The sequence below is a fragment of the Neofelis nebulosa genome, chromosome 1, assembly GCF_028018385.1.
Source record: "Neofelis nebulosa isolate mNeoNeb1 chromosome 1, mNeoNeb1.pri, whole genome shotgun sequence".
Lineage (NCBI taxonomy): Eukaryota > Metazoa > Chordata > Mammalia > Carnivora > Felidae > Neofelis > Neofelis nebulosa.
Window position 1 is genome coordinate 59,208,546 of NC_080782.1, and position 24,155 is coordinate 59,232,700.

At 47.0% G+C, this 24,155-nt stretch overlaps 1 protein-coding gene across 3 annotated transcripts in view; it reads left to right on the plus strand.

Moving 5' to 3' along the window:
• Positions 1–6,336: 6,336 nt before the first annotated feature.
• WWC1 (WW and C2 domain containing 1) overlaps positions 6,337–24,155 on the plus strand; it is a 155,228-nt gene continuing 137,409 nt past the window's right edge. Inside the window, exon 1 of one of the 3 annotated variants that reach the window (XM_058722927.1) lies at positions 6,337–6,468. In XM_058722927.1, coding sequence (XP_058578910.1) covers positions 6,350–6,468 — 119 coding nt within the window. In that variant the 5' untranslated portion in view covers positions 6,337–6,349. The remainder of the gene's footprint in view (positions 6,469–24,155) is intronic. The other 2 variants (XM_058722936.1, XM_058722941.1) reach the window with 2 other exon arrangements.

Genomic DNA, 24,155 nt, shown 5'->3' on the forward strand with positions numbered 1-24,155 from the left:
GTGATCTGGAAAAGAGAACAACGGACAGACATGACCTAATCTGAACAACAGAGAGAAAATAGACTGGGCGGGGGAGGGGGGGGGGGGTGGAGAAGCACAGATCCCCAGGGATCTGTGGAACTATAATAAAAGATGGGAGTCCCACAAAGAGAGGAGAAAGGGTGGAACTGTAAAAGGAATCAGAAATAGTGGCTGAAAAATTCCCAACTTTGACAGGAATCATCAAACTACGGCTTCAAGAAGCTTAGTGAACCCCAAACAAGATGAACCCAGAGAAATCCATACTGAGACACACAATTAAACTTTTGAAAATTAAATATGGAATAAACAAAGGATCCAACCTTTCACTGAGCTGTTTCAGACCTTTGGAGGCTAAGTACCCAGCTGAGTAACCAGGGCTGAGGAGAAAGAACTCTGTTCAGTCTGAATCAGTGTATCAATGACAGAGCAGGAAGCCATGTGTTTGGAGAACCTTGCAGCATTTTAGGGTGACCACCTCCTACCTTGTTTCCCTCATGGAAACAACCTCCTGTGGTTTTCAGTGGAATGGAAACAGTGCTCTTTGGGGGCATTGAACACACCAAATCTTCAGGGTCTTTCTCTCTGCTGCTCCAATAGGCTGGAATGTACATGCCTTGCCTCTTGACATTGCTGACCACCTCAGCTTTCTGGAGAAATGTTACCCTTCAGAAGGGCTTTCTCCTTTGGCTCTATGTAAAGTAGATTTTCTACCAATCCCCACCCTATGAAATTTTATTATAGCACCATTGTTTCTGTCTTGTTATTGACCACAATGTGCAATTACTTCTTCAGTTGTTGATTTGTACATTGTATATCCCCCTTACCAAACTTAAGCTCCATGAGTCCAGAAACCACCCTGTGTCCTGAGTGTTTCACCCATGGTCTGGTACACAGCTGACAGACAAGAGTCTGGTTGAATAAATGACTAAGGAGCTGAGAAAGAAAGGGACCCACCTTTAAAAGAACCACTGTGTTTCAGGGGCTGAGAGTGCGCTTCATTTACATCAGCTCATGTAGTTGTCACATGTTGACAGGAAAGTGGGTACTGTTTCTCTCATTTTACAAACAAGGAAACTGAGGCTCAAGGAGATGCAGTCTCATATGCTCAAAGCCTCACACAATAGCCAAGATGCAGAGCCAAGTTTCGCGCACGGATTTCTTCTCCCCTGCCTATGTATTTTCCACTACTCCGCCAGCCCCCCTGTTGAGGCAACTTATCTGGGTTTAAGCCCCAGCCCTACACTCTTCTTGCCAGTATATTACAAAATTCCCTCAGATTCCTCATCTAAAATTCTGAGAATGAGACGTCAAACCGTGAGCAATGGACAGGTAAAGAGCCTTTCTTCCCACCCGTCTCTAAGCAGTTGGGCTGGAGTTTAATTTCAGCGCCTGGGTACCATGGCGATGCAAGCTCTATAAATACCCGAGAGAGGCTTCTTTCCGCCAGCTTGCTGGTTACTGCACTTGCACCCCCACCCCTATTTCCCACCAGGGCTCCTCTGCTGCTGCTGGGGTGGGGGCAGAGGAAAGCACTGCTCTGCAGGAACTCCCTCCCTCTGCTCACACTCTCTCTCTGCTCTCCACACCCCCACCCTTGAAACTGAGATTTCCACCTCCTCCTTCAGTGCAGAATTCATTTCCTCATCCTCCAGGGAAAGACTCAACAGCTCCTAGCCCCCAGTACCCAGAAGACTCTTGGATGGGAAAGTCAAAACCTCTCCTACCAGCCCCAGGGTAGCCTCCTGTCCAGAAGAAATCCAGTTCAGTTAGTAAATGAACAAGAAAGGGATAAAAAGGGGGGAGAGAGGCAGGCAGCATGGGGAGAAAAGTGCTCCTCCTTCCAATGGCGACAGCTTGGGCTTCAAACCCCTGATACCTAACCCCCCAGGAGGGTCTTGTTGAAAGCACTGGTAGAGGTAAAGAATCAGGTTGGTCTATCTTCTGCTTAGAACTCAGAACCCCTGCCTCAATCCTGCCCTCTCATTGTAAACTCAGCTATGACCTCAGTATGCCGGCTCCCATGTCCAGCCACTCCAAGTAGATAAGCAATTCAAATGAAAGCAGGAGTTCAAGATAATCTCCTGGATACTCCTCTACCCCCTTCCAACCAGACTGTGTCCTGAAGTTCCTCTTTCACTGACACTCTAGAGCCCACACAGTTATGATTCAGAAGCCAAAACCTACTTACTAGAAGGAGCTGAGTTGGAATCTTGACTCTATTATATGTTACGTCACTGCAAGAAAGTCACCTTATGTCTTAGAATCTCAGTTTACACATCTGTAAAATGGAACTGGTAAAAACAAGGGCAATGAGTCATTATTCAGACACCCCTTCTACTTGTAAAATGAGTAGGCTGTGCTAGACTTACTTTGATTTATTTTCAAGCACTGTATTAAGCACTGAGGACCCAGAAATAAATTAAAAAGCCATCTCTTCTACCTCGGTTCTCCTATTGCCAAGGTTTCTTCAAGCCTAATTCTCTCCGGCTTAGGACATGTTTCCCATCATTGAAAAGAACAGTCCATGAGCCCAGTTATGAACCTCAAATAATGCATGCACGGCTATAGAAAAGGGACATTCTGGGCTCAATCATACAAAAGGAAGTGTGTGTGGGAAGGACAGCATGAGGCAGGGAGTTACAAACATGGAATAGGAAGAAAAATCTCAGCAGAGGTCTTCACAGCCTTCATTTCCCTGAAGAATTTAGAAGCGAACAAGAAACTACTGCTGACATTTCTGTTCCTTTTTTTTTTTTAAAGCTTAATTTCTCCTCCTTACCGTCTTCATGAAATATGTTACCCTGCCACTCAAACATTCTCTGAAACACATATGTGCAAACTGGCCTTTCTTCTTTGCTCATGCAGAGGGGGCAAGGTTTTAAGTGGGCGTCTTTTTAAAAAACAAGAGAGCCTGTCCCGGGCTCAGGTGTCTCCTATGGGCCACCTGGATGTGAAAGTACACGAAGAAAGTCTTGTCCTATAGTCACTTCTGCTCAGCTCCGGTACCGGCCATGCCTCCGGCTCAGCTCATGGGCAGCCAGACACAGCCCCAGGAGGAAGGCCTGGAGAGGCTGGGCTTCTTGTCTTCAGTTCACATTCCTGCAGTTTAGTCACCTGTAGAATAATGTCCAGTTTGCCCTATCACGTGGCTGGGCTGGTTTTACCTTTAATCCCTTTCACGTTTGTCTTCAGCCTTGCAGAATGCCTGGGGATGATTCACCCGCCATCACATGGGGCAGGCAGTCATCTGTTTTATTACCTCACCCTGCTTGCAGCTTCTGGGAGATAACCTAGGATTCTTTTGTGTGTGTTGGGGGGAAGAATGGAAGTAGGAGGGACAGAAAAGCAGACCAAGGCTGTAAGGAGTCAATTCCAGTTTTGGTCTCTCTTTCCTGCTCCTCTGCTCACGTCTAAAGATCCAAAGAAACAAGGCATTTGGAAAATCCAGGGCTTGGGCACCTGGACTAAAAAGAAAGCAGGATTTGGTAGTCTACACTGTGTTTCCCTTCACAACTGACACCAATAGATGAGAAGGCTGGGTTGCAAGAGAAGACAAAACTGAAATCAGCAGTTGGGATGATTGTCACAAGCAACCACGTACAATTTGCAGGGATGGAAAGGACATGGGTTTGTGTTTGGAACAGAAAATACTTCATTGATTCATATTTCACAGGGACATTGCTTGCTGCCAGGCATGGAGCTCCAAATGTACCACAATGAGGCCCCTGAGAGGATGGCTTACAGTGGGTGCCAAGCCCTCTGCATGTCTCATCTCCTTTAGCCGTTAAAACAAGCCCCATGGGGGCTCCTGGGTGACTCAATCAGTTAAGCATCCAACTTAGGCTCTGGTCATGATCTCATGGTTTGTGAGTTCAAGCCCTGTGCTCGGCTCTGTGCTGACAGCTCAGAGACTGGAGCCTGCTTCAAATTCTGTGTCTCCCTCTGCCCTTCCCCCAGTTGTGCGCTCTCTCTCTCGCTCTCTCTCTCTCAAAAATAAATAAACATTTTAAACTTTTTAAAATAATAATTATTAAAAAGCCCTATGAAATCTGTATATTTTTCAGACCTAAGACTTGAGACTTTAGTTAAGCAAGTTATTCAAGGTCACACAGGCAGAAAATAGGACAGGTTTGGGACCCAAACAGACTGAAGAGAATTTGCTTCTTAGCGAAATCTTTATGAAGCAAGTATCAACAGAGATAAGCATTCATCAGTATCCATAATATTCCAGATCCAGACCATGGGTAGGTCCAAGAGTTTCAGAGTAATTAAAAGAAGAAAGAAAGTATAGGTTAATGGTTGAGTGGCGAAGACAAACAGACCTGAGTCTACTTATTAGTTCTGTTTCCCTGGACAATAATATAGCGTTTTAGAGCCTCGGTTTTCTCATCAATAACAATGGGTATAAGTATTCCCTACTCCAAAGGGTTGTTGTGAGGACTAAATGAGATTGTGTGTGTGAAGCACCTAGCACCATTTTGGCTTCACTTTTGAGCTATTGCTCTAGTCAGTAATAATAGGTTTTTATATTGTGAAAGTTTGGCCCAGTAGAGGAAGTGAAGAGGGCTGTGGGAATTCCCCTTAAAAGGATGAAGAACTCCTACTTAGGGGTGTTGTGGGCCAATCTGAGACCCATGATTCTGGACTTCTGTGCATGGCATCTATGGAATGAAGGAGGGTAGGAAGGGCCAAATACTGAGCTCTAGGTCTAGCCTCAGGGAAGTAACTGACTTTGCATGGGAGGTAAGGAAATGCCATGGTGGGTCTTACCTATCAAGAGAAAATGAGGCCAAAAGCATGGGATTCCTTCCCTTGCTCAGCACACTCTGGCCCATACAGCACAGGATGCTGGCTCCTCTGGGAGACTGTGGGGCTCAGACAAGAGGATACACCGCAATGGGCTCCAGTCCTCCAGGCCAGCTTCCTGCCAAATATCCAGGGCAAAAATGGTAAAACATACATTCAGGAAACACAGACAAGCCAGTTGATCCTTAACCTAATCATGCCACCTTTTTATATTTAATTACATACTTTTAATTTCTCAAGAAATATTACGATTTTAAAATTTCTTCTAATTTTTTCAAAATGGAACTTTGTTTTGCTGTCTTGTATTTTCCCCCAAATCCATAACATACCTACCTCAAAGTATCACAGAACAGAGCCCCATGTGAAGCTGCTAGCCCACAGTTTGGGAAGGGCTAAGTACTCAATTTAGCTAACAACACCATCATTATATTACTTTACACAGTGTTTCCCCTGACACTCTTTGGAAGTCCTCCCCGGGGAGAGGATTCATAGTATGTACTCCTAATCTTAGGGACCCTGAGGAGAGCTAGTTACATTAGCAAATACAGGGGTGGGGGGATGGTGAAACAACACGGGGAGAAGAATGGAATGAGAGGGAGACAGATGGTGAGTGTGTTGGGGGAAGGGACCAGAGATCCTGGAAAACTTATGTTCCCTGATTCGCAAGAATGTTTCCATTTAACCACTTATTTCCTGACTCCTGATGCTACATAACAGAGAAGTGGGGAGTTGTAAGATTTGGGGCCACCTGTACCAAGAGCCTGGACACGGGGTGCAGTGAGCCGGGAGCGTTGAAAAGCAGAGGCATAGCGGGTCCTGCTCCACCACCTGGGGCCCCAGTCCTTGTCCCGGACCCAGGTACGGGCTGTCTGCCTTTCCCCTTGCAAGGGCGGCCACCGGTTCGGACAGTCCCACGAGGGGGCGCGTCTCGGGGCCTAGGACCCGCCCTCACAGCGCTGGGCGCGGGGAGGGGACCCGGGAACCCAGGCGCCCAGCGCTCCGCCTCCCGTTTCCGGGGCAGCGCGGTTACCTGCACCGCCCGAGCCGCACCTGGCGGAGGCAGAAGTCGCAAAGCGAGCGAGCGCAGAACGGCTCAGTGGAGAGGGGCGACTGCGCCCGGCCTGGGGGAGGAAGAGGAGGAGGAGGCGGCGGCGGCGTGGAGGGCGCAGCGCGCCGCGCGGCGGAGGAGAGCAGGCGGCAGCTGCGCTTGGCTCGCTCTGCCCCGCCGGCCGGGCGCGTAACCGGGCCCGCACCGCGCCGCTGCGGGCGCACATGGCAGCGTGAGAGGCCGGCGGCGGGAGCAGCGGGCGGCGCCGGGCGGGAGCCGCAGGGCCGCATGGACCGCGGCGCCACCCCGGCCAGCCCCCACTAGGGCCCCCTTTCCGCGGGCGCCACCTCCCCACCCCCCCATCATGGTGCCTCGGCGGCCGCCCGGGCCGGGTACGGCCGGCCGGAGCCGCTGAGCCGGTGCCCCCGCGGCGGCCGGGAGCTGCATGGGGGAGCGCGGGCCGCGCTCGGGAAGATGCCCCGGCCGGAGCTGCCCCTGCCGGAGGGCTGGGAGGAGGCGCGCGACTTCGACGGCAAGGTCTACTACATAGACCACACGAGCCGCACCACCAGCTGGATCGACCCGCGAGACAGGTAGGACCCCGGGCAGCCCCCACACCTCCCGGGCTGGCCTGGGGCTACCAGCCTGGACTGGGCAGGGGGAGCAAGGGAACTCTGCGAGCCTCTTGCGCTTTCTTCAGTTTGCCGCCCCCATCCCCACCCCCACCCCCCGCGGTCTGGAGCGCTGCTCCTGCTCGGGTGGGCTGCTGGGAGGAGGGGACGGCCAGTGGGTTGACCATAGCCCCCACCGACTCCCCGATGGAGGACTTAGGCCCCAGCCGGCACCTGCCCAGAGTTTTGACCTTAAGCTCTAGCCCCGCCCCCCGCCCCTTTTAGGAAGAGGTCGGGCGGGGGCTGGGGGGCGGGCAACTTTGCCTTGTGATTCTGGGGCTTCCCAAGGAGGCTTTCCCCAGCATGAGGGGGGTGATGGGGAAGCTAGTTTGGTGGGGGTGGTAGGGACCCAGGATTCAGTGGGAAACTGCTGGAGGAAGGACTGTTCGCGGAGGGGAAGGCAGCCTAGAGTGTGGTTTTTGACAGGTGCCTGGGAGGCTCTTGAGAAGAGCATAGGAGCAGCCAGGGGTGCTGGAGGCCGGAGTGGGAAGGAAAGGAAGGAGCGGGGGAGGGCTGATCTGGGAGACTGGTTCTCCAGGAATCTCACAGCAACTTGGAAGCTGTTAGGATGTAGATGGAGGTGAGAGGCCTCCCGCAAAGCCCTGCCCATCGCCTCGTTCTCCCTTTCTTCCTCCGGGGTCCGGAGTTCCTCAGCTCTGCACCAGTGCGTCCTGACCTTGGTGGGCACTAAGGCGGCTGTAGCACAGGATATTTATTTATTTATTTATTTATTTATTTATTTATTTATTTATTTATTATTTTGCTGAGGCAGGTGGAGTCTGAGATAACTGGTATGGCATGGCTCTTAGCCTCCAGACTTTCACCCGGTTTTGATTGCTTGGCATTTCTTTCCACACACACATACACACACCCTCCGCATGTGTGTCCTGAGAGGAGGCGAGAACCACCCTCTGAGATTGCTTTGTTGTCCTTCGCTGTCTTGGTCTGTGGTCTTAGTGTCTTAGGAATGTGGAATTTTCACCTGGCCAGTTTGACCTTTGGGTGTTAGGTGCCTGCAGAGCAATAGAGATGAATTTTTTGGACCCTTCGTCTTATGGGGTTGGGATGGAGGTCCCGGAAAGTCCAAGACGGGGTGTGTAGCAAGGGCTTAAAAAAAAGGAGCAGAAAGAAAATTAGAGCAGAGATTCCCAGTAGTTTCTGTGAGCACTTTACTGGGTGCTTACTCTATTCTCAGTACCATGTGGGATGTCTCAATGTAATATGGAAGATAATTTTTTTTTTTTTGGAATAAGCCCTGTGCCCAGTGTGAGGCTTGAACTCATGATCTTAAGATCAAGAGTCACATGCTTTACCTACTGGACCAGCCAGGTACCCTTGGAAAAGAAATTTTTTTAATTTTTTAATGCTAGAGAAAACATCCCTTGAGCAAGCTGCTTTAACTCTAAGCCTCAGGTTCCCAGTTTGTAAGATTAATGGTTTTCTTGGAAGGGAAGGAGTAATAGTTGAACTCTAAAAATTGAAAGGGGCATAGATGATCAGGGCCCAGCTCTTATTTTCAAAGGTAAGAGAAAAGTTGAGGCTCAGAGGTGTGATTTGCTTGAATCTGTTGATCTTTCCACCACTTGCCATAATACACCATTTTCCTTACCAGCTCTGACGTTCTAACATTATTTGTCCGGACTCACTTTCCTTCCTCTTCATTCCCCCTCAGGGTCATCTGTCCCCAGGGACGCTGTTACAGTGTTGGTGCACTAGGCAGCCCCTTGTTCTCATCTAGAACATACACAGGTTCAGTCTTCTGTTTCCTCCCCAGTTTTGGTTCCTGAAGCTTACTGAGGCCAGTGTGCTGTCAGCAGTGGGATGTTGGAGGATTGAGACAGCCCTGCACCCAGCAGTGCTCCCTCACCCTAGTCGTGAATTTAGGGACTTCTCTGAGGCTCTGAGAGGATAATACAGCTAGAGAAAGCTTCTCAATTGTTTACCCTTGGAAGAGGGCAAGTGTAAAACTGACTTGGCTACAGCATTATTTTTCAAATTTTAGTATCATGTGAACCACCATCATGATTTTATACTATATCGACCTGTACCGTTGCTTATTTAATATTTGACTTTAAATCAACTGAATTTGAAAGTTTGAAAATTTTCAACTCTCACAAATGGGAAACCAGTAACATCTATTGTCATAAATAGAAGAGATCCTCAAAAATACAGTGGAACAGAAAAAAAAAAAAAACAATCCAGTGCCATTATACTGTAGCTCTCTACTGTAGCCTGCCCATACCCAAGCAACAGGTGTCCCCAGCCTTTGTTTTTAGGCAGATTGGCAAGCAGTGGAGAGGAATTAAAAACATACTGGCATTTAACTAAGCTGCTCACTTCACCTTGCAAGTCATTGGTTTTAATGCATCTTCCTACCTCCTGGTCATTCCTCCCACACTGGGCTGGTGGGGGTGGGGACTGAGTTTGGGGTGCTGAAGTGTACCTAGTGTAACCCCAAGGTCACTGTTGTGGTGGGCCAACTGGAAATTTTGAGAAAGAGATGAGTGGAGGACATCCACTTGTGGCTCTCTGGAATTTCCCTCCTGTACACCCCATTAGGGAATTTTGTCTTGTAGTCGTGCCTGTGTGGCCTCAGGTAAAGCACTTGACCTCTTTGAGGTAAAGTGCTCCATTGGTGAGAGAAGACAGTTTATTAGATGGTCACAGGACCCTGCCAGGTCTCAAATGTGATTTCGGACTCCTTGGCCTCGCCTTACCCCTCTTGACTCCATGGCCAAATGGGGAGAGGGGACTATAACGAGGAAGAGGAAAAAAATTAAAGCATAAACGAGCCAGACTTCTTCTTTGGGGTGGTGGGATGGGGGAAATCAATTCTGCCAGGGTAGTTACATCTCTGCAACTGATTAATGCTGTGAAGCAGAAGATCACATAAAAAATTCTGCTCCTTAAGTGTGTGTGTGTGTGTGTGTGTGTGTGTGTGTGTGCACGCGCGCGTGTATTTGTCTTGGCTTTTTCCTTACCTGAATCAGGGAGATGCCCGCCCATTCCCCTGAATTTAAAAGAAGTAAGTCAAAGGGTCCTTCAGTCAGAAAAGTGATTTCTTAGCCACGAAGAACAAAATAGCGTCTCGGGTTACCAACCCTGAAGAATGTCTTGGCACATTCCTCCCTCTGGGGCTGAGCTGTTTCGTGTGCTGTCCGGCATGGAGGCTACTGGGGGTAGGGAATCCAGTCTTCAGCTTCCCCTTTCACCAGCGGGTCGGAAGAGCAGCCAGGCAGGCGGCCTTGCCAACTCTCTTCCCTTCTCACCCAGGGCAAGACTGGGAGGCCGAAATTCCTGAGGACGGTTGTCCCAACAACCGGAGAGGGTCCAGTGGGCAGCTTGGGCCCTGCCTACTGGGCCAAAGGCTCCAGCGGCACCACAGGCTGGCCTGGGAAGGTGCCGGGCCTGTGGGGAATCAGGTGCTGCGGCTCAGGTCTCCCCAGCCCTTTGGAGCACTGTTCCTTTAGCAGAATGGCTCTGGGTGCTTCTGGGAGCTCCCAGCAAAGGGCCAGCATTCCTTGTGTATTTAACTTAGTGGTATGCAAAAACAAATATGCTGATTGTTCTCCGAGGAAGAATGGGTTGTTTGAACTGGTCCTGCCAGAGAAGGTTCTTGAAGCCTAATTCCTGCTTAATCTGTGGTGTGTGTTCAGACCTTCTTCCAGGAACCACCTGGGAACTCTGTAGGCACAGTTTCTGGGGCTATGTGATAAGTACCGGAGGCCCACATGGCTAAGAGGCCATGTCAAGAGGACCCAGCAACTTCTCTCATGATAGGAGGAACTTTTGCTAGTAACCTTGTTATTTCAGAAATGATTTATATTGTAGGAAGTTGGTCTACAGTCTTAAGCTCTTAACCTCCTTCTGGCCACAGGCCCTTATGAGAATCTGACAAAGGTTAAAGATGCTTCCTGAACATTTAAGATACAAAACAGATGAACATAAGGGAAGGGAAGCAAAAATAATATAAAAACAGGGAGGCAGAGCAAAACATAAGAGACTCTTAAATATAGAAAACAAACTGAGGGCCCTGGAGGGGTTGTGGGTTGGGTGATGGGCTAAATGGGCAAGGGGCATTAAGGAGGACACTTGTTGGGATGAGCACTGGGTGTTACTATGTAGGAGATGAAGCACAGTTCTCCTCCTGAAATCATTATTGTGCTATAGGCTAACTAACTTGTATGCAAATTAAAAAAAAAAATGCTTCCTGAAGGAAAGTGCAAGTGCATAATTTTGGCACATAATTTCAGGGGGCTCTTGGACCCCTGCCATACTCCTGCCATAGATTAATTTCAAAACTGCTCATCACTGCCTATATGCTCTTCTGTTTAGCTGGGTAGGAAATAAAGACTGAGCATTTATTATATTCAGGCAGTCTGCTGAGTACATGGGTGATTTCCTTTAATCCCTCTAATAACACTGCGAATAGGTACAATGGGGAAACTGAGGCTGGCGGGGTTGAGTTTGGTGAAAGCCACTCAACTTTCCTGAAGCTGTAATGACAATGCTAGGTACATTGATACCAGAAAACGCATTTCTAACCACTGCACTACTCAGCTGCCTACTGAATTAGTTGCTGAAGCAAGGCCTGTGCTCCCTTGCCTAAGGAATTTGGCCTTGGGGAATGGAGCGAGGAAAAGCATGATTTCACTTACCTGTACCATTCTGGTGTGACCAGGCCACAGTTAACCAGAGAGCAAGTATGGACAACGGAAAGAGGGTGAGCCTTTGGATCCTGGCATCTTGGGGTGCCTGGGTGGTCAGTTGGTTAAAGCATCTGACTGTTGGTTTTTGGCTCGGCTCGTGCTCTCACAGTTCATGGGTTCAAGCTCTGGGTCAGGTTCTGGGCTGACAGCAGGGAGCCCACTTGGGATTCTCTCTCTCCCTCTCTCTGCCCCTCCCCTGCTCACAGGTGCTCTCTCTCTCTCTCTCTCTCTCTCTCTCAAAAATAAACGTTAAAAAAAATGAATCCTGGCATTTTGGATCTGCTACTTGCTACCTGAGTGACCTTGGCAAGTCGCATATTCCCTCTGAGCCCTAGTTTTGTCTTTTCTGTGATAGAGACATACATATAGTTGTCCATAATGTTATGGACATTAAATAAGCTAAATCAGATAGATAGGGCAGTTAGCACGGAGCCTGATACCCATGAGGTACGTGGGAACGCTAGTTCTTTTAGCTTTTATTAGAAAATGCCTGTGAAACACTTGAGTCAAATGGAGACTCTCTGCCCAGCTCTCTCCCCAGTTTTCAGCTGGGAAGGACCTTTCTGCTCTTGTAACCCAGCCCTCTCATTTCACTGATGAAACTAAGACTCAGAGACAAGTGACTTGCCCAAGGTCACACCTTGAATCTTCAGGAAAGATCTTTTTCCCTCTTTCTCTTATGTAAACTTTTCCCTAAAAATCAGATACAGTTTCTCCTCACCCACATAATATTTTGGGAATATTTTATGCTTGTGGCTCAGTTATTTTCCATAATCCTTTCTGGTGGTGTAGACCAGCAGGTTTCTTTCATGCTGTCACGACTGTTGGTTAGTTGTGTCCTAGGATACTGAATTTGTGCTACACACTGGGCTGAGCCTTTTCTATTATCACATGCCATCCCTTTGCCAACCTTGTGCGGTAAGTACTGTTATTTTCATTTTCAGATGAGGAAACTGAGACTTAGAAAGATTAACTTGGTCAAGGTCACTGGGAGGTGCTGCACCCCAGATTGGAAGCCAGGTAGTTGGACTCTTAAATCCACACTCATATTTGCTGTAGCTACTCCAGAGTCCCCTGTCAATAAGGTGGAAAACTTGCTAGGGTTCTCAGGGAGCTGTGTTGCAGAGGAGGCTTGATCAGAGAAGCCCATGAAATCCTCGGGGGATTAGGAGACTGTTGGGCACCCCCCACCCCCCACCCCCCCACCCCGCCTTCTGGGAGCAGCCAGCTAACCAGAGCTCTGGGAAGGAGAGAGCAGAGATGGAGGCAGAGAAACTCTAAAGGATACAGTGTGTGTTAAGAGCTCAAAGTCGTTTCCAAGTCGCTTGGGTAAATGTTCTCGATGGCCAGGGAATTAGTAGCCAAGGCAGCTACTCTCTGTCACCACCCCTCCGGCTTTTTGCCTAGCTGAACTGACCTGATTCTCCAATCCCCTGGGATCCCAGGTAGCTATGAAACACTGCTCTTTTGAAGAGAAGAGAATCAGGTTGCCTTAGTTACTGCAAGGGTAGGAACACCAAGCTCAGGTGCACATAAGGGGAGACAAGGCTCAAAGAAATGGGAGTTGGAAGGTGGCTGGTGTGCTGCCACACAGCATCTTGGATAGAAGAAGTCTTGGTCAGGTTTTGGTGGCATTTTAGGGGTTGCCAATTCAGGTGCAGTTGGCAGTCCATGCTGACTGTCAGGAGCTCTCTCTGGCCATGCCTGCCTCCAGGCAGTGAGGATCTATAGCCCCAGCTCAGTGAGGGGCCCTGGATAAGACCCCCACTTCCCTTGGAGAAATGGCTTGGGTGACATCTCCTAGTGCTTCCACTTGGACAAGGGCAGATGGCTGGATCTGGGCTGAGTGTGTGTGTGAAAAATTCACATGCCCTGCGTCTCCCAGTATGGAGAGGACCAGCCGGCTACAAACCCTTAGGCAGAACAGCGAGAGTCCCTGCTTGCTGCTGACGGGCTTCTCGGCTGCCTTGAATCCCTGTTTCAGAGTGAGATAAAAGAAGAGAAAACTCAGAAACTGGATACAGTGGTGTTTTGTTATTTAACCTTTGCCAGCAGGCCATTAAGCCTCCAGCTCCTGAGCAGTAAACCTCTTGCCAAAATAATTGAGACAGGGACAGGCGTTTAGTGTTGCTGTGTTGGGAGAACATAGAACATTCTATAAAGATGCTGGACACAGTGGGGGATGGAGAAGAGAGAGTGAGAAGGAAGGGAAAAATGGACAAGTGCCGTGGGTCACATCCTCCCCTTCCCCCTACCGCCCCCACCCCACCTCCCCAGCCCCTTTCGCCTCCTCAGTGCTTCTACCCATGACATCTCACCGGTAGAAAGAAATGGGATCTTTCAGTTTCAAATGTCTGCCAAAGAAAAAAGACCGTGGCTTAAGTTCTCATTCAATGGTCAGCCAGAAAAAAAGTGAAGCTGCATCAAGATTAGGGACACCTTTGTTGCTTTTTTTCTTCCCCTGCTCCATTCATCACACTCTGGCAGCCAGGACACCAGGCCAGCGGCAGCTGCTGACTTTCCCCAGCCGGCTGCCTGCTGTTGCTGGGCCTGGTTCCGTAGCAGCCCAGCTGTCCCCACACTGTCTTCCTCCCTGCCCAGTGGTGGTTACTTGTTTCATTGGTCACTGGGGCAGCCTTAGGATCCACTGACTGCTACCTGACTTGGAAGGATAAAATAGCAAGATACAGGCATCAGGTGGCTGCTAGGATGAGGTGACCTTGGGATAGCCTTCTGATCGAACATCTGTGGTGGCTTTTCTTAGATAGGACTCTTAGCATTTCACTTTGTATTCCAGGAATTTCTTCCAAGTGCGTGGTTTGTCTTTGTATTACTAGCAACAAGAACAATAACTGGCATTAACATTGGTGGTAATGAGGATAATAATAGTTATATTTAATCATCATTATCTAGTATCTGTCACGTGCTCATTGTATATTCCTGGCATTTTGCAAATGGGGAAACTGAGGCTAAGAATGGTCAAGTGTTAAATTTAAGGTCACACAGGTAGAATGAGGCAGAATTAGAATCTGAATCTAGGCCCATCTGATTTCAAAGCCTTACTCTTTGCACCACTGCACAATCAATAAATTTGGAGAGGGGGGAAGCAGAGGGAAGAGGACCTTTCTAACTACAGAGAAACCAACAGAAACACACCTATCAGCGTCTTGTTCTCTGTGGAGGAAAATGTGTGCTTCCAGCTCAACATTGGTCTGACGTTCCACGCTATTCCCTGCAAGTAGATAAGGTCTTCATAAAGATCTTCACAGGGCACCAAATCAAGTTCTGGCCCCGTCATTACACGTAGTAAGTGGCCTTGAACAAGTTTCTTCTCAGAGTAGGACCTACCTACCCCCAGAGGATGAAATGACACCAGACATGTCAATTCTTAGCCCAATGCTTAGTGCACATGAGGCTTTCTAATGGGAGCTGTTACTCGTCAGGCTCGTTTGCCCTCCTGTGCATTGGTAGAGGAACAGGAACCATTGTTCCTTCCTTACCAACTCAAGTGTCTTCCTGTAAGCCAGGGCTCATCTGAGCCAGATTGACATCAGAGCTTGCAAACCACCTTGGCAGCCCTCATTATATAAATAAGTCAATAAATTCTTTTACCCTAGTCTTATCGGAGACAAGCCCTTCTTTGGAATTTCTGGAGTGAAGTGACTCTTGCCAGTGAGCTGGCACCAGGGCTGTGTGTGAAGCAGGGGTAATGAATTGCAGTTGTCATGGCAGAACTAAAAAGGCTGATGCAAAAACTGGAGGTATCTGGAATTCATTTGTAACTGCTTGATACCATGTCTCTTCGCTCAAGAAGTGCCTCCCCCCTCCCCTTCACCCCCAGGACTGTTTGAGAGCTGTTTGAGAACCTGCTGATTTTAGCATGGTGGTGGTGCAGAAGGGCATTGGTATTTATCTCGTCCCACCCAGCCAGGGGTTGGCCATTCATTCAGCAGGTATTTATTGAGTGCCTACTGGGCTTCAGGCTCTGTTGCTAGTGCTGAGGATCAGAGCAAAGTCCCTGCTGCAGCAGGGTGTACCCTTGGGCAAGGGAGAAAGGCAAATAGTTGAACAGATAAGTTGCATTATAACTGGGGGCTTGGTGTTCTCTAGAATTCTTTTCCCCATCTTAGGAAGATGGAGGGACAGACCTGTCCGCCGCACCTGTTGGCAGTTGTGCTGTGAATTTAGCTTTGGAACTGGAGACATTTGTGCCTTCAGTAGGGTGTTGCCAAGAGCCTGTTCCGATGAGCTGGGCACTGCGTGCGCTAAGAGCTAGAAATGCGAGAGTGAGACATGACAGTCAGTGTCCAACTCGTAATATTTACTACAAATTAGTGAGAGAGTCATCAAGCTGGGAAAATGTAGTTGGAAACGCCAGGCTCTCTGAACCTTGGTTTCCCTCCTCCCTTGTTTCATCTGGACTCCTTTAATCAGAAATATTTATTGAGTGCCTGTAAAAGGATAGGGTGCCTGTAATATATAAGGCATTGTCCCAGCACTGGAGACTCAGCAGTGATTGGACCAACAAAAATCCTGTCCTCATGGAACTTAGACTTTAGAGCAGAGGTTGTCAACATGGGGAAGCCTCAGAACCCCCTGGAGGCCTTGTTAAACCCCACTCCCCAAGTCCCACCTCCTCCCCCACCCCCCAACTCTACTCAGTAGGGCTGCTGTGGGGCCTGGAAATTTGCATTTCCATCAGGTCCCCAGGTGATTCTGAGGGTCTTTGCTCTATACTTTGCAGAGCCACTGGCATTTGGCTCATTGACTCTTCACATTAACTTGGGAGAGAGTACCATATTATTCCTGTTTTATAGAAAGGGGAACTGAAGACAGCTGGTGAGGTAACCCAGCCCTCCTTCTTATGCTACAGGAAGTGGTTTCATAAGCAAGCACTGTTTACCTGCATAGCTCTGATTGCTTGGAGCACACCAGTTGTTCTAGGTCTTTTGCTAACCTGAAGCCCAGTGGTGGCAAAATGTGGAATGGTTTTCTCCTCCATTGTGAAATAAAGCACAGGGAAGCAGGAAGTCTAAGGGGATTCCAGAAGCCAGAAGGACTTCTCTTCACATTAGAATGTATAGCATTTATGTATCCATACTCTGGGGAGAATCAGTGCTGAGCTGCTCTGCGGAGAAAGAGTGGAGAAAGGGTCACTGGGCTCCTTCACCCCTGGGAACTTATGCCATCCACCCAGTCCTACTTCAACCCTAAGGAGTGTAGCAGAGGTGTGTGGAAGAGGTAAGTCCCTCTTCTCACTGAATCCTCACAAACCCTCTAGGGAGGCATTGTTTGTGCTGGTCCCCTTGACCACAATTTGGATTTTACATCCCATCCTTGTCACCTTGTCACAAGTTCCATGACCTTGGTTAAGTTATGTAAACCCTCCTGAGCCTCAATTTCTTCACTGGCAAAATGAGAATAAGTTAGAACATACTTCATAGGGTTGACCAATACCAAAATAGAGGTGTCTCATTATATTCAAGTTCCACTTTTTGGATAGTTCTAAATGCAGCAATTAAGGCCTCCTCAGTATATTTTATAGCTTTATCGATCATTATGTAGTCACTGCTCAATTCATATATTTAGAGTACCAGGTCTTTTGGACATAAACCACTTTCTTTTTGTTTCTCTGAAAAATCTGGTCTTATTTAAGAGATAAACATCTTTCCAGTAAACAATGACTTTTGCTAGATAGGACTATTAAAAGATATCTTCACAGCTGAGGGAGTTTCAAAACCAGCCTGAGTGCTTTAGTTCCATCGCTGACATAAACATTTGCCAGCTGCCAGTGGAGACCCTGGGTATTTCATCAGCCTCCTCACTGGTCACCCAGACCAAGTTGTCAAAATGTGGTCCCAGACTAGCAAGCATATCAGCTTCTCCTAGGAACTTGTTAGAAACACAGATTCTCATGTCCACCTTTGCCCTACTGAATCAAAAATTCTGGGAGTGGAGCCCTGTGATCTTTTAAGGGCCCTCCCGGTGACTCTGCTGCCCCTTCAAATCTGGGAACCACTGGCCAAATGTTTGCAGGCAGAATGACCTAAGATATTTTGTTAGTGGTCACAGGCAAAAATTGACCAGATTTGAAGAACCTTCTGAGCCCAGGTAGGTGCAACCAACTGAAATGGTCTTCATTGCCTTACGAACATTTTAGTATCATCTCCAATCTTATTTTGTCCAAGCTGGACCTTCAGCAGGCCCCACCATTGCTCAGCATCTTTGCTTCAAGCTTCAGTTCACAAATGAAGTTTAGAAAGGCCTTCCCCATGTACCTTCTGTAGTAGAGCAGCTTGACTACCTGGGTGTTCTCCATCCGTGGTTATTAGGTAGCCCAGGGGCTGGCATGCTATAGGAGTGCACTGAGCCAGGAGATGAATGCTCCTCAGTTGTGAGTTTTAGATTCTTTCTGGCCCTTCTTCAGAGCAACAAGTCACTTGCCTTCCCTGAGCCCTAGTCTCCATTGCTCTACCACAGGGAATAATAACCGTTGATCTCCTTTCCACAACAGCGATAGGAGCTGGGGGACAATAGGATCAGTCAGTGATTCTCAAGTTTGATTGCATGTTGGATTCACAAGAGGGGAGTGCTAAAAAATACCCATGTCTGAGATGCCTGGGGGGCTTAGTCAGGTAAGCATCCAACTTTTGGTTTTTGTTCAGGTCATGATCTCACAGGTTCATGAGTTTGAGCCCTGTGTCAGGCTCTGTGCTGACAGTGCAGAGCCTGGCTGGGATTCTCTCTCTGCCCCTCCCCACTCTCAAAATAAATAAATAAACATAAAAAAAAATACCCATGTCTGGTCCACTCCCAGACATTCTGGTTTAATTGGACTAGGGTATGGTCTGGGCATAGGATTTCTAGGGTAGAGCCAGATTGGAGAACCATGACTGTAGGTAAATATTGTCTTTCCTCATAAGCACTTGTAGAGTGTCAGTGAGATTACATGAGAGTACCGTCTAAAAGGTTTTAAACTAAAGATTTATACAGTTCTACCTAGAAAAATTGAGATGATTTAGGAAGTATTTAAAAAATAGTTGTGGAAGGGAAGAAGTAGATCTATGGGGGATGTCAATCACCTTCCCGTTGAGCAGTTTCCCCTCTTCTGTACCTGTCTTGTGATTTCTTTCCTGGCATGTTAAGGATCAGAGAGATTTAGGTTCATCTTTGCCTTAATGTGAAAATCTTTAAATTCCCATTGCAGCAGTAATGCTTCTGAATAAATTGGTCTAAGCTGCTGTGGAGATGTAAGCCTGGGGGTTGGGCCTCCAGTGCATCTTCTGTCTGACCTCAGCAGAACCCAGTCTGGATTTCATACATACATCTGTGTCCTTGAGCCTCCAAGAGAGTGGGGAGTGCAGACATTGTCACCATATAGATCATAGCCTGTGGGTAAGAACTAATAATAGCTAACATTTATTAAGACTTTAGATTATGCCAAGGTCTGGGCTGTGGGCTCTGAATGCATTTTCCAATTTAATTCTCATAGCAGCCCAATGAGGTAAGAACAGATACTATCTCCATTCTGCTGATGGGGAAACTGAGGCTTAGGGAGTTTGAAAATTTGGGCCAGGATTATAAGCTAATAAGTGGCAGAACCAGGATTCAAAATCAGTCTGCCTGCCCCCAAAATGCACGTTCTTCAGCATCCTGTAGGTCAGGCAAGGCTGTCAGGGAGAGCAACACTGACTTCATCCTGGTAATTCAGCCCAGAGCCCCTTTCACTATGGTGATTCCTGCAGTGGCGACTTCTTCCAGTGCTCAGGGTCTGTTTGGAGAGCCAGACTTTTGTGTTTGCTCTACTCGCTTTAGCAGATGTCCTCCTTCAGTAAGCAGGGTGAGTGAGCTGTTTTTCTGAGTACAGTAGGTTTTACAAAATCCCCCCAGGGTTCAGTGACCTGACCAAATTCTTTGGTCCATGGTGGTGATCAGCATCCTTCTTCACCTTCCTTAGTGACTGTGTTCAGTAGAGCTCCATCTCTTATTACTTTGGCACAAAAGACTTAGCAAGAATTAAGTTCCTCTTGGACCTTGGTGTCTTCACAGCACATGGGCTTGGTCTGCAACATTCTTGCTTGCCCAGTGGAACATGTTGTGGGATGTTTGTTTGGGGTTCACTAGAAGTCATTTGGGTCATCTCAGGCCCAAACTGGCTCTAGCTGGGCATGAGTTACCTTGCACTTCTTTGGCACATTAGGTAGAATTGAAACAAAAGAATACCTTACCTGCATGTATTTGGTTTTTGGTGGGAGCTGTGCTAGGAAAGGGGTACAGCAGTGACCAAAGGCAGACATTGCCCTTCATGGAATTTATAGAGAAATAATGAAAACATAATGTAATTACATACTAGGAAAATGAAAAGGATCCTGTGTTAGAAAATAGCATTTCTGGGGCACCTAGGTGACTCAGTTGGTTAAATGTCTACCTCTTGATTTCAGCTCAGGTCATAATCTCGTGGTTCCTGAGTTCAAGCCCACATCAAGCTCTGCTCTGATAGTGTAGAGCCTACTTGGGATTCTCTCTCTGTCTCTGTCTCTCTGTCTCTCTGTCTCTCTCTCTCTGCCCCTTCCCTGCCCATGCTGTCTCGTGCCTGCATGAACTCTCTCTCTCTCAAATAAATAAACTTAAAAACATTTTTTAAAAGAAAATAGCAGACCTTGTGAATGACACCAGAGGTCAAGCCATAAAGTTGTAAAGTTCTGTAATTAGAAACTAATTAGAAACACTGAATTTGCTTTTACCTTTAAATAAAGTACATCTATAATGATGGCCTGTCTCCCTCTTTGACCAGGTTTTCTTAATTCCAGTCAGTAGCTTGCACATTCAATTTAGTGGTAACAAACATGGTTTCTTCTTAACTTTGGCCAAGGAGCTAGGTTTCCCCTGAGGCAGCATCGTCTATTGAATGCATACATCTGGACCCCCTAAGAGTGGCTCAGATGCAGATTTCCAGGCCCAGCCAGTCAACATAATCAGAATCTACGGGTTATGTGGAACTCAGACTCCACATTTGTAAAAAGAACCCCCAAGTGATTTTGATGCCCTCTTAAGTTTGAGAACCACTGAACCCAACCAGGACTAGAATCCCTCCAGCCTCTTCTGCAACCTGGCCTACTTCTTGGTCCTCATAGCAAAGAAATCTCTTCCTTTCTTCAGGCATCTGTGGATTTCTCACCAGTGTGCTCAGGTGTTCCCTCTCCAAGAATCAGTCTTCAGTCTGTATGCTCCTACCCCATACCCCTCCCTCTGAACAACACAGGAGTCCTGTAACCACTGGCTCCATAACCCCTATTCACGTTTTAGTGCTCTCCCCCTCCTCCCCCCCCCCCCCATGCTCTGATCACAGTTCCAGAAAGGTCACAGGAGCCACACAGTAATATCTTCCTTGACTTAACAATGTGGCTGCCCCTCCTCTGTCACCGATGTCCTTTTTTTCCTTTATTTTTATTTATTTTGCTGAGATATAATTGACATATACATTTAGTTTTAGGTGTACAATGTAATGATTCAGTTTTGTATATATTGCAAAATGATCATCACAAAAGTCCAGTTAACATCCATCAATACATAGTTATAATTTTTTCTTCTTGTGATGAGAACTTTTAATATTTACTCTTAGCAATTTTCAAATAATGCAATGCAATATTGTTAATTGTAGTCACCATGCTGTATATTATATCTCCAGGACTTATTTTTATAAATGGAAGTTTGTACCTTTTGACCTCCTTCACTTATTTTGCCCGCCACACCTCCTGCCTCTGCCAACCACCGATCTGTTCTCTGTATCTGTGAGCTTGTTTTCTTTTGTTTCGTTTTTGGATTCCACGTATGAAATCATACAGTATTTATCATTCTCTGTCTTATTTCACTTACCTTAATGCCCTCAAGGTCCATCCATATTAACACAATATTTCATTGTTCTTTATGGTGGTAGTATTCCATTGTATACATACACCACATTTTCTTTACCCATTCATTCATCGGTTTCCATATCTTGGCTGTTGTAAATGATGCTGCACTGAACATGGGGTGCAGATACCTTTTTGAATTAGTGTTTTCATTTGCTTCAAATAAATACCCAGAGGTGGGATTGCTAGGTCATATGGTAGTTCTACTTTTAATTTTTTTGAGGAACCCCCATACTGTTTTTTCATAGTGGCTATACCAATTTACATTCCCACGAACAATGCACAGGCATATAGTGGTGGTGTTGACACACCTCCTTTATTGGCAGTCACTCTTTTTTTTTTCTTTAAATGTTTATGTATTTTTGAGAGAGAGCACGTGAGAGCATGCACGAATTGGGGAGGGACAAGAAGAGAGGGGGGCAGAGGATCCCAAGCAGGCTCTGCACTGACAGAAGAGAGTCTGATGCGGAGCTCAAACTCATGAACCATGAGACAATGACCTGAGCTGAAGTCAGATGCTTAACCAACTGAGCCACCCAGGTGCCCCGGCAGTCACTCTTATGCAGAAAAGGAAAGGCATTTTTTGGCCTTATCTCCTATTGCTCTTCCCTAATAGTGTCCTGTGACCGACCCCAGGCTTTCTGCTACCTCCTCCACAGTGAAAGCTCAAATGCCCATTTCCAGTTATCTGCTGGACATCATTTCTGGGTCCACACAAACACTGCATGCAGTCAGTCTACCACAGATCTAAACCTGAATCCAGCCCTGGTCTCTTGCCTTTTCTGCCATTACCATGAGAAAGTGCCATGCTAAACCTGCATGGTTCAAATTCTGAAGATCCAAAAGGTGTACAGCAAAATGTAGGTACCCCTCCCACCTGGTCCCCACTTACCCAGTTCCCCCACCACACACAGGCAACCCCTGTTTTCATCATCTGGATTCTTCCTCCTATCTAACTGCCAATTCCTCTGCCCTTTATTTTGTAGACTCTGACACCTCCTTCCTTTTCTGTTCATTCCTATTGAAGCTTAATTGAAAATAAAGACAAAATGAGAGGCCTCCCCCTCCAGCCAACCTGTAGCCTGCTTTCAGATTAGTCTTACATAACCCAATGCTGACCACCCCTCTCTTCATACTCTTTAGGGCCCTCCTGAGTTTACTGAGGGACATCCTTCTGAGTTTGACAGTCAAAACCTCTCGAAGCTGTCCCACTCCATTTTCTACATCTCTCATTCTTTGCCTCACTTTCCTCATTAATAAGATGGTGGTGATAGTAGTATTGACCTCATACTATTTTTAAAGATATTTTAAAAATCTTTTTCCCATGCACATTTTGGAATCTTGTAAATTTTGATATAATTTTAAACTTACAGGAAAGTTGCAAAAATGTAAGAAATTTCCATACACCCTTTACCCACATTTACCAATTTTTATGTTACCCAGTTACCTTATAGTCTCTCATTTTCCCTACGTGTAAGTTTGTGAGTCTATGTATGTTTGTATATATATACAAACGCATATAATTTAATATATAAGACCATTATATATATAAATCATTTAAGAGTAAATTGGTTATTACTCAAGTTAGACATCATGTCTCTTTGCCACTAAATACTTCAGTGTTTAGTATCTTTTGTGTCTGAATGCCTGTATATGTGTGTATAAGAAACAAAACATCCCCTTACATAACCATACTTCGTACAATTTCAGTAAGTTTAAATTAAACTGTCTAAAATACTTTACACAGTGCCCAACAGCATTGTAGGTGCCAGTCATTGTTAGCTGTGGTTACGGAGCTGTCTTCATTGGTCCTCTTGCTTGTAGTCCACCTGGGTTAGTGGCAGTGCCCAAACATGTCCTGCACTTTGCCATTCTCCCATTGTGGGCCTGTTTCCCAGCCCCTGCCTATATCCGGGGAAGTCCCACCTCCCTCCCAGGCCACGGGTGATGCTACCTGCCCCATGGGGCCTTCCCTCTTCCCTCATCCATCATCTCCCTCCCTTCTCCTGCCTGGAAGGGATCTACTTTAAGTCAAGTCTGTTCTAGTCAAAAGCAGGAAAAGCCCACACGAGGTGGTTCTTGAAAAAAGAGGCTGCTATGAGCTTAGATTTCACAGGAATCTAAGAAAGGGAATAGCAGCCCCCATTGCTGGGCAGGTGGGAGCTGCCACTGGAGGCCATGAGAGGTTTCTGCTGCCTCCTGAAATCTACAAACAACAAATCTAAAATAAATTGCATAAATTTGCAAACCTTGTTTCGAATCAGTTCTGCCTCTAACTTGCTGTGTAACTTCAGGCAACCTACTTAATCTCTTTGAGCCTCAGTTTCCTGGTTTTCTACAAATAAGGCTAAGCATAAGAAAATAATAGCCAGGATTTTATTGAATGCTAAGTGCTACGCTAAATATTCTATATTTATTAGTTCAGCCAGCTGTCACACTGACTATCTAGGAGAGGTACTATAACTCTCCCCATCTACAGAGGAGGAGGTGGAGGCATAGAGGGGGCGAATGTAATTTGCTCCAGGTCACACAGAAAGTGGCAAAACTGGGGTTCAGTTTCGGGTTGTCTGGCTTCAGAGCTCTCACTCTTAAATTGCCATTCACTTTGAATCCATGGATTCTCCCACGTAAGGCACTTAACCGACAGCGAGGCTCAGACTAAATACTCAAAAATGTTAGCAGTTATGATATTACCACAGCATTAGATGACCCCTATCGCCGCCCCAGCCTGTTTCATAACCCTTCAGCCCAGCAACCACAGCTAACTTGGTGTCCAGAATTTCAAATTCGTATGAGAAATGCTGGTTTGGAAAAATCACAGAGCTGACCTTGACTTGGACTCAGTCTGGTACAGGAAACCATGACAAGGGAAGCGTCAGGGATGCCGTGGTGCCAACCACAGCAACTGTCTGCTCAGGACAGGCTGTGGGCACGTGGCCATCCCCAGGTCATTCTTTCTCGGAACTTCTAGAGTAGATTATTCTGATTC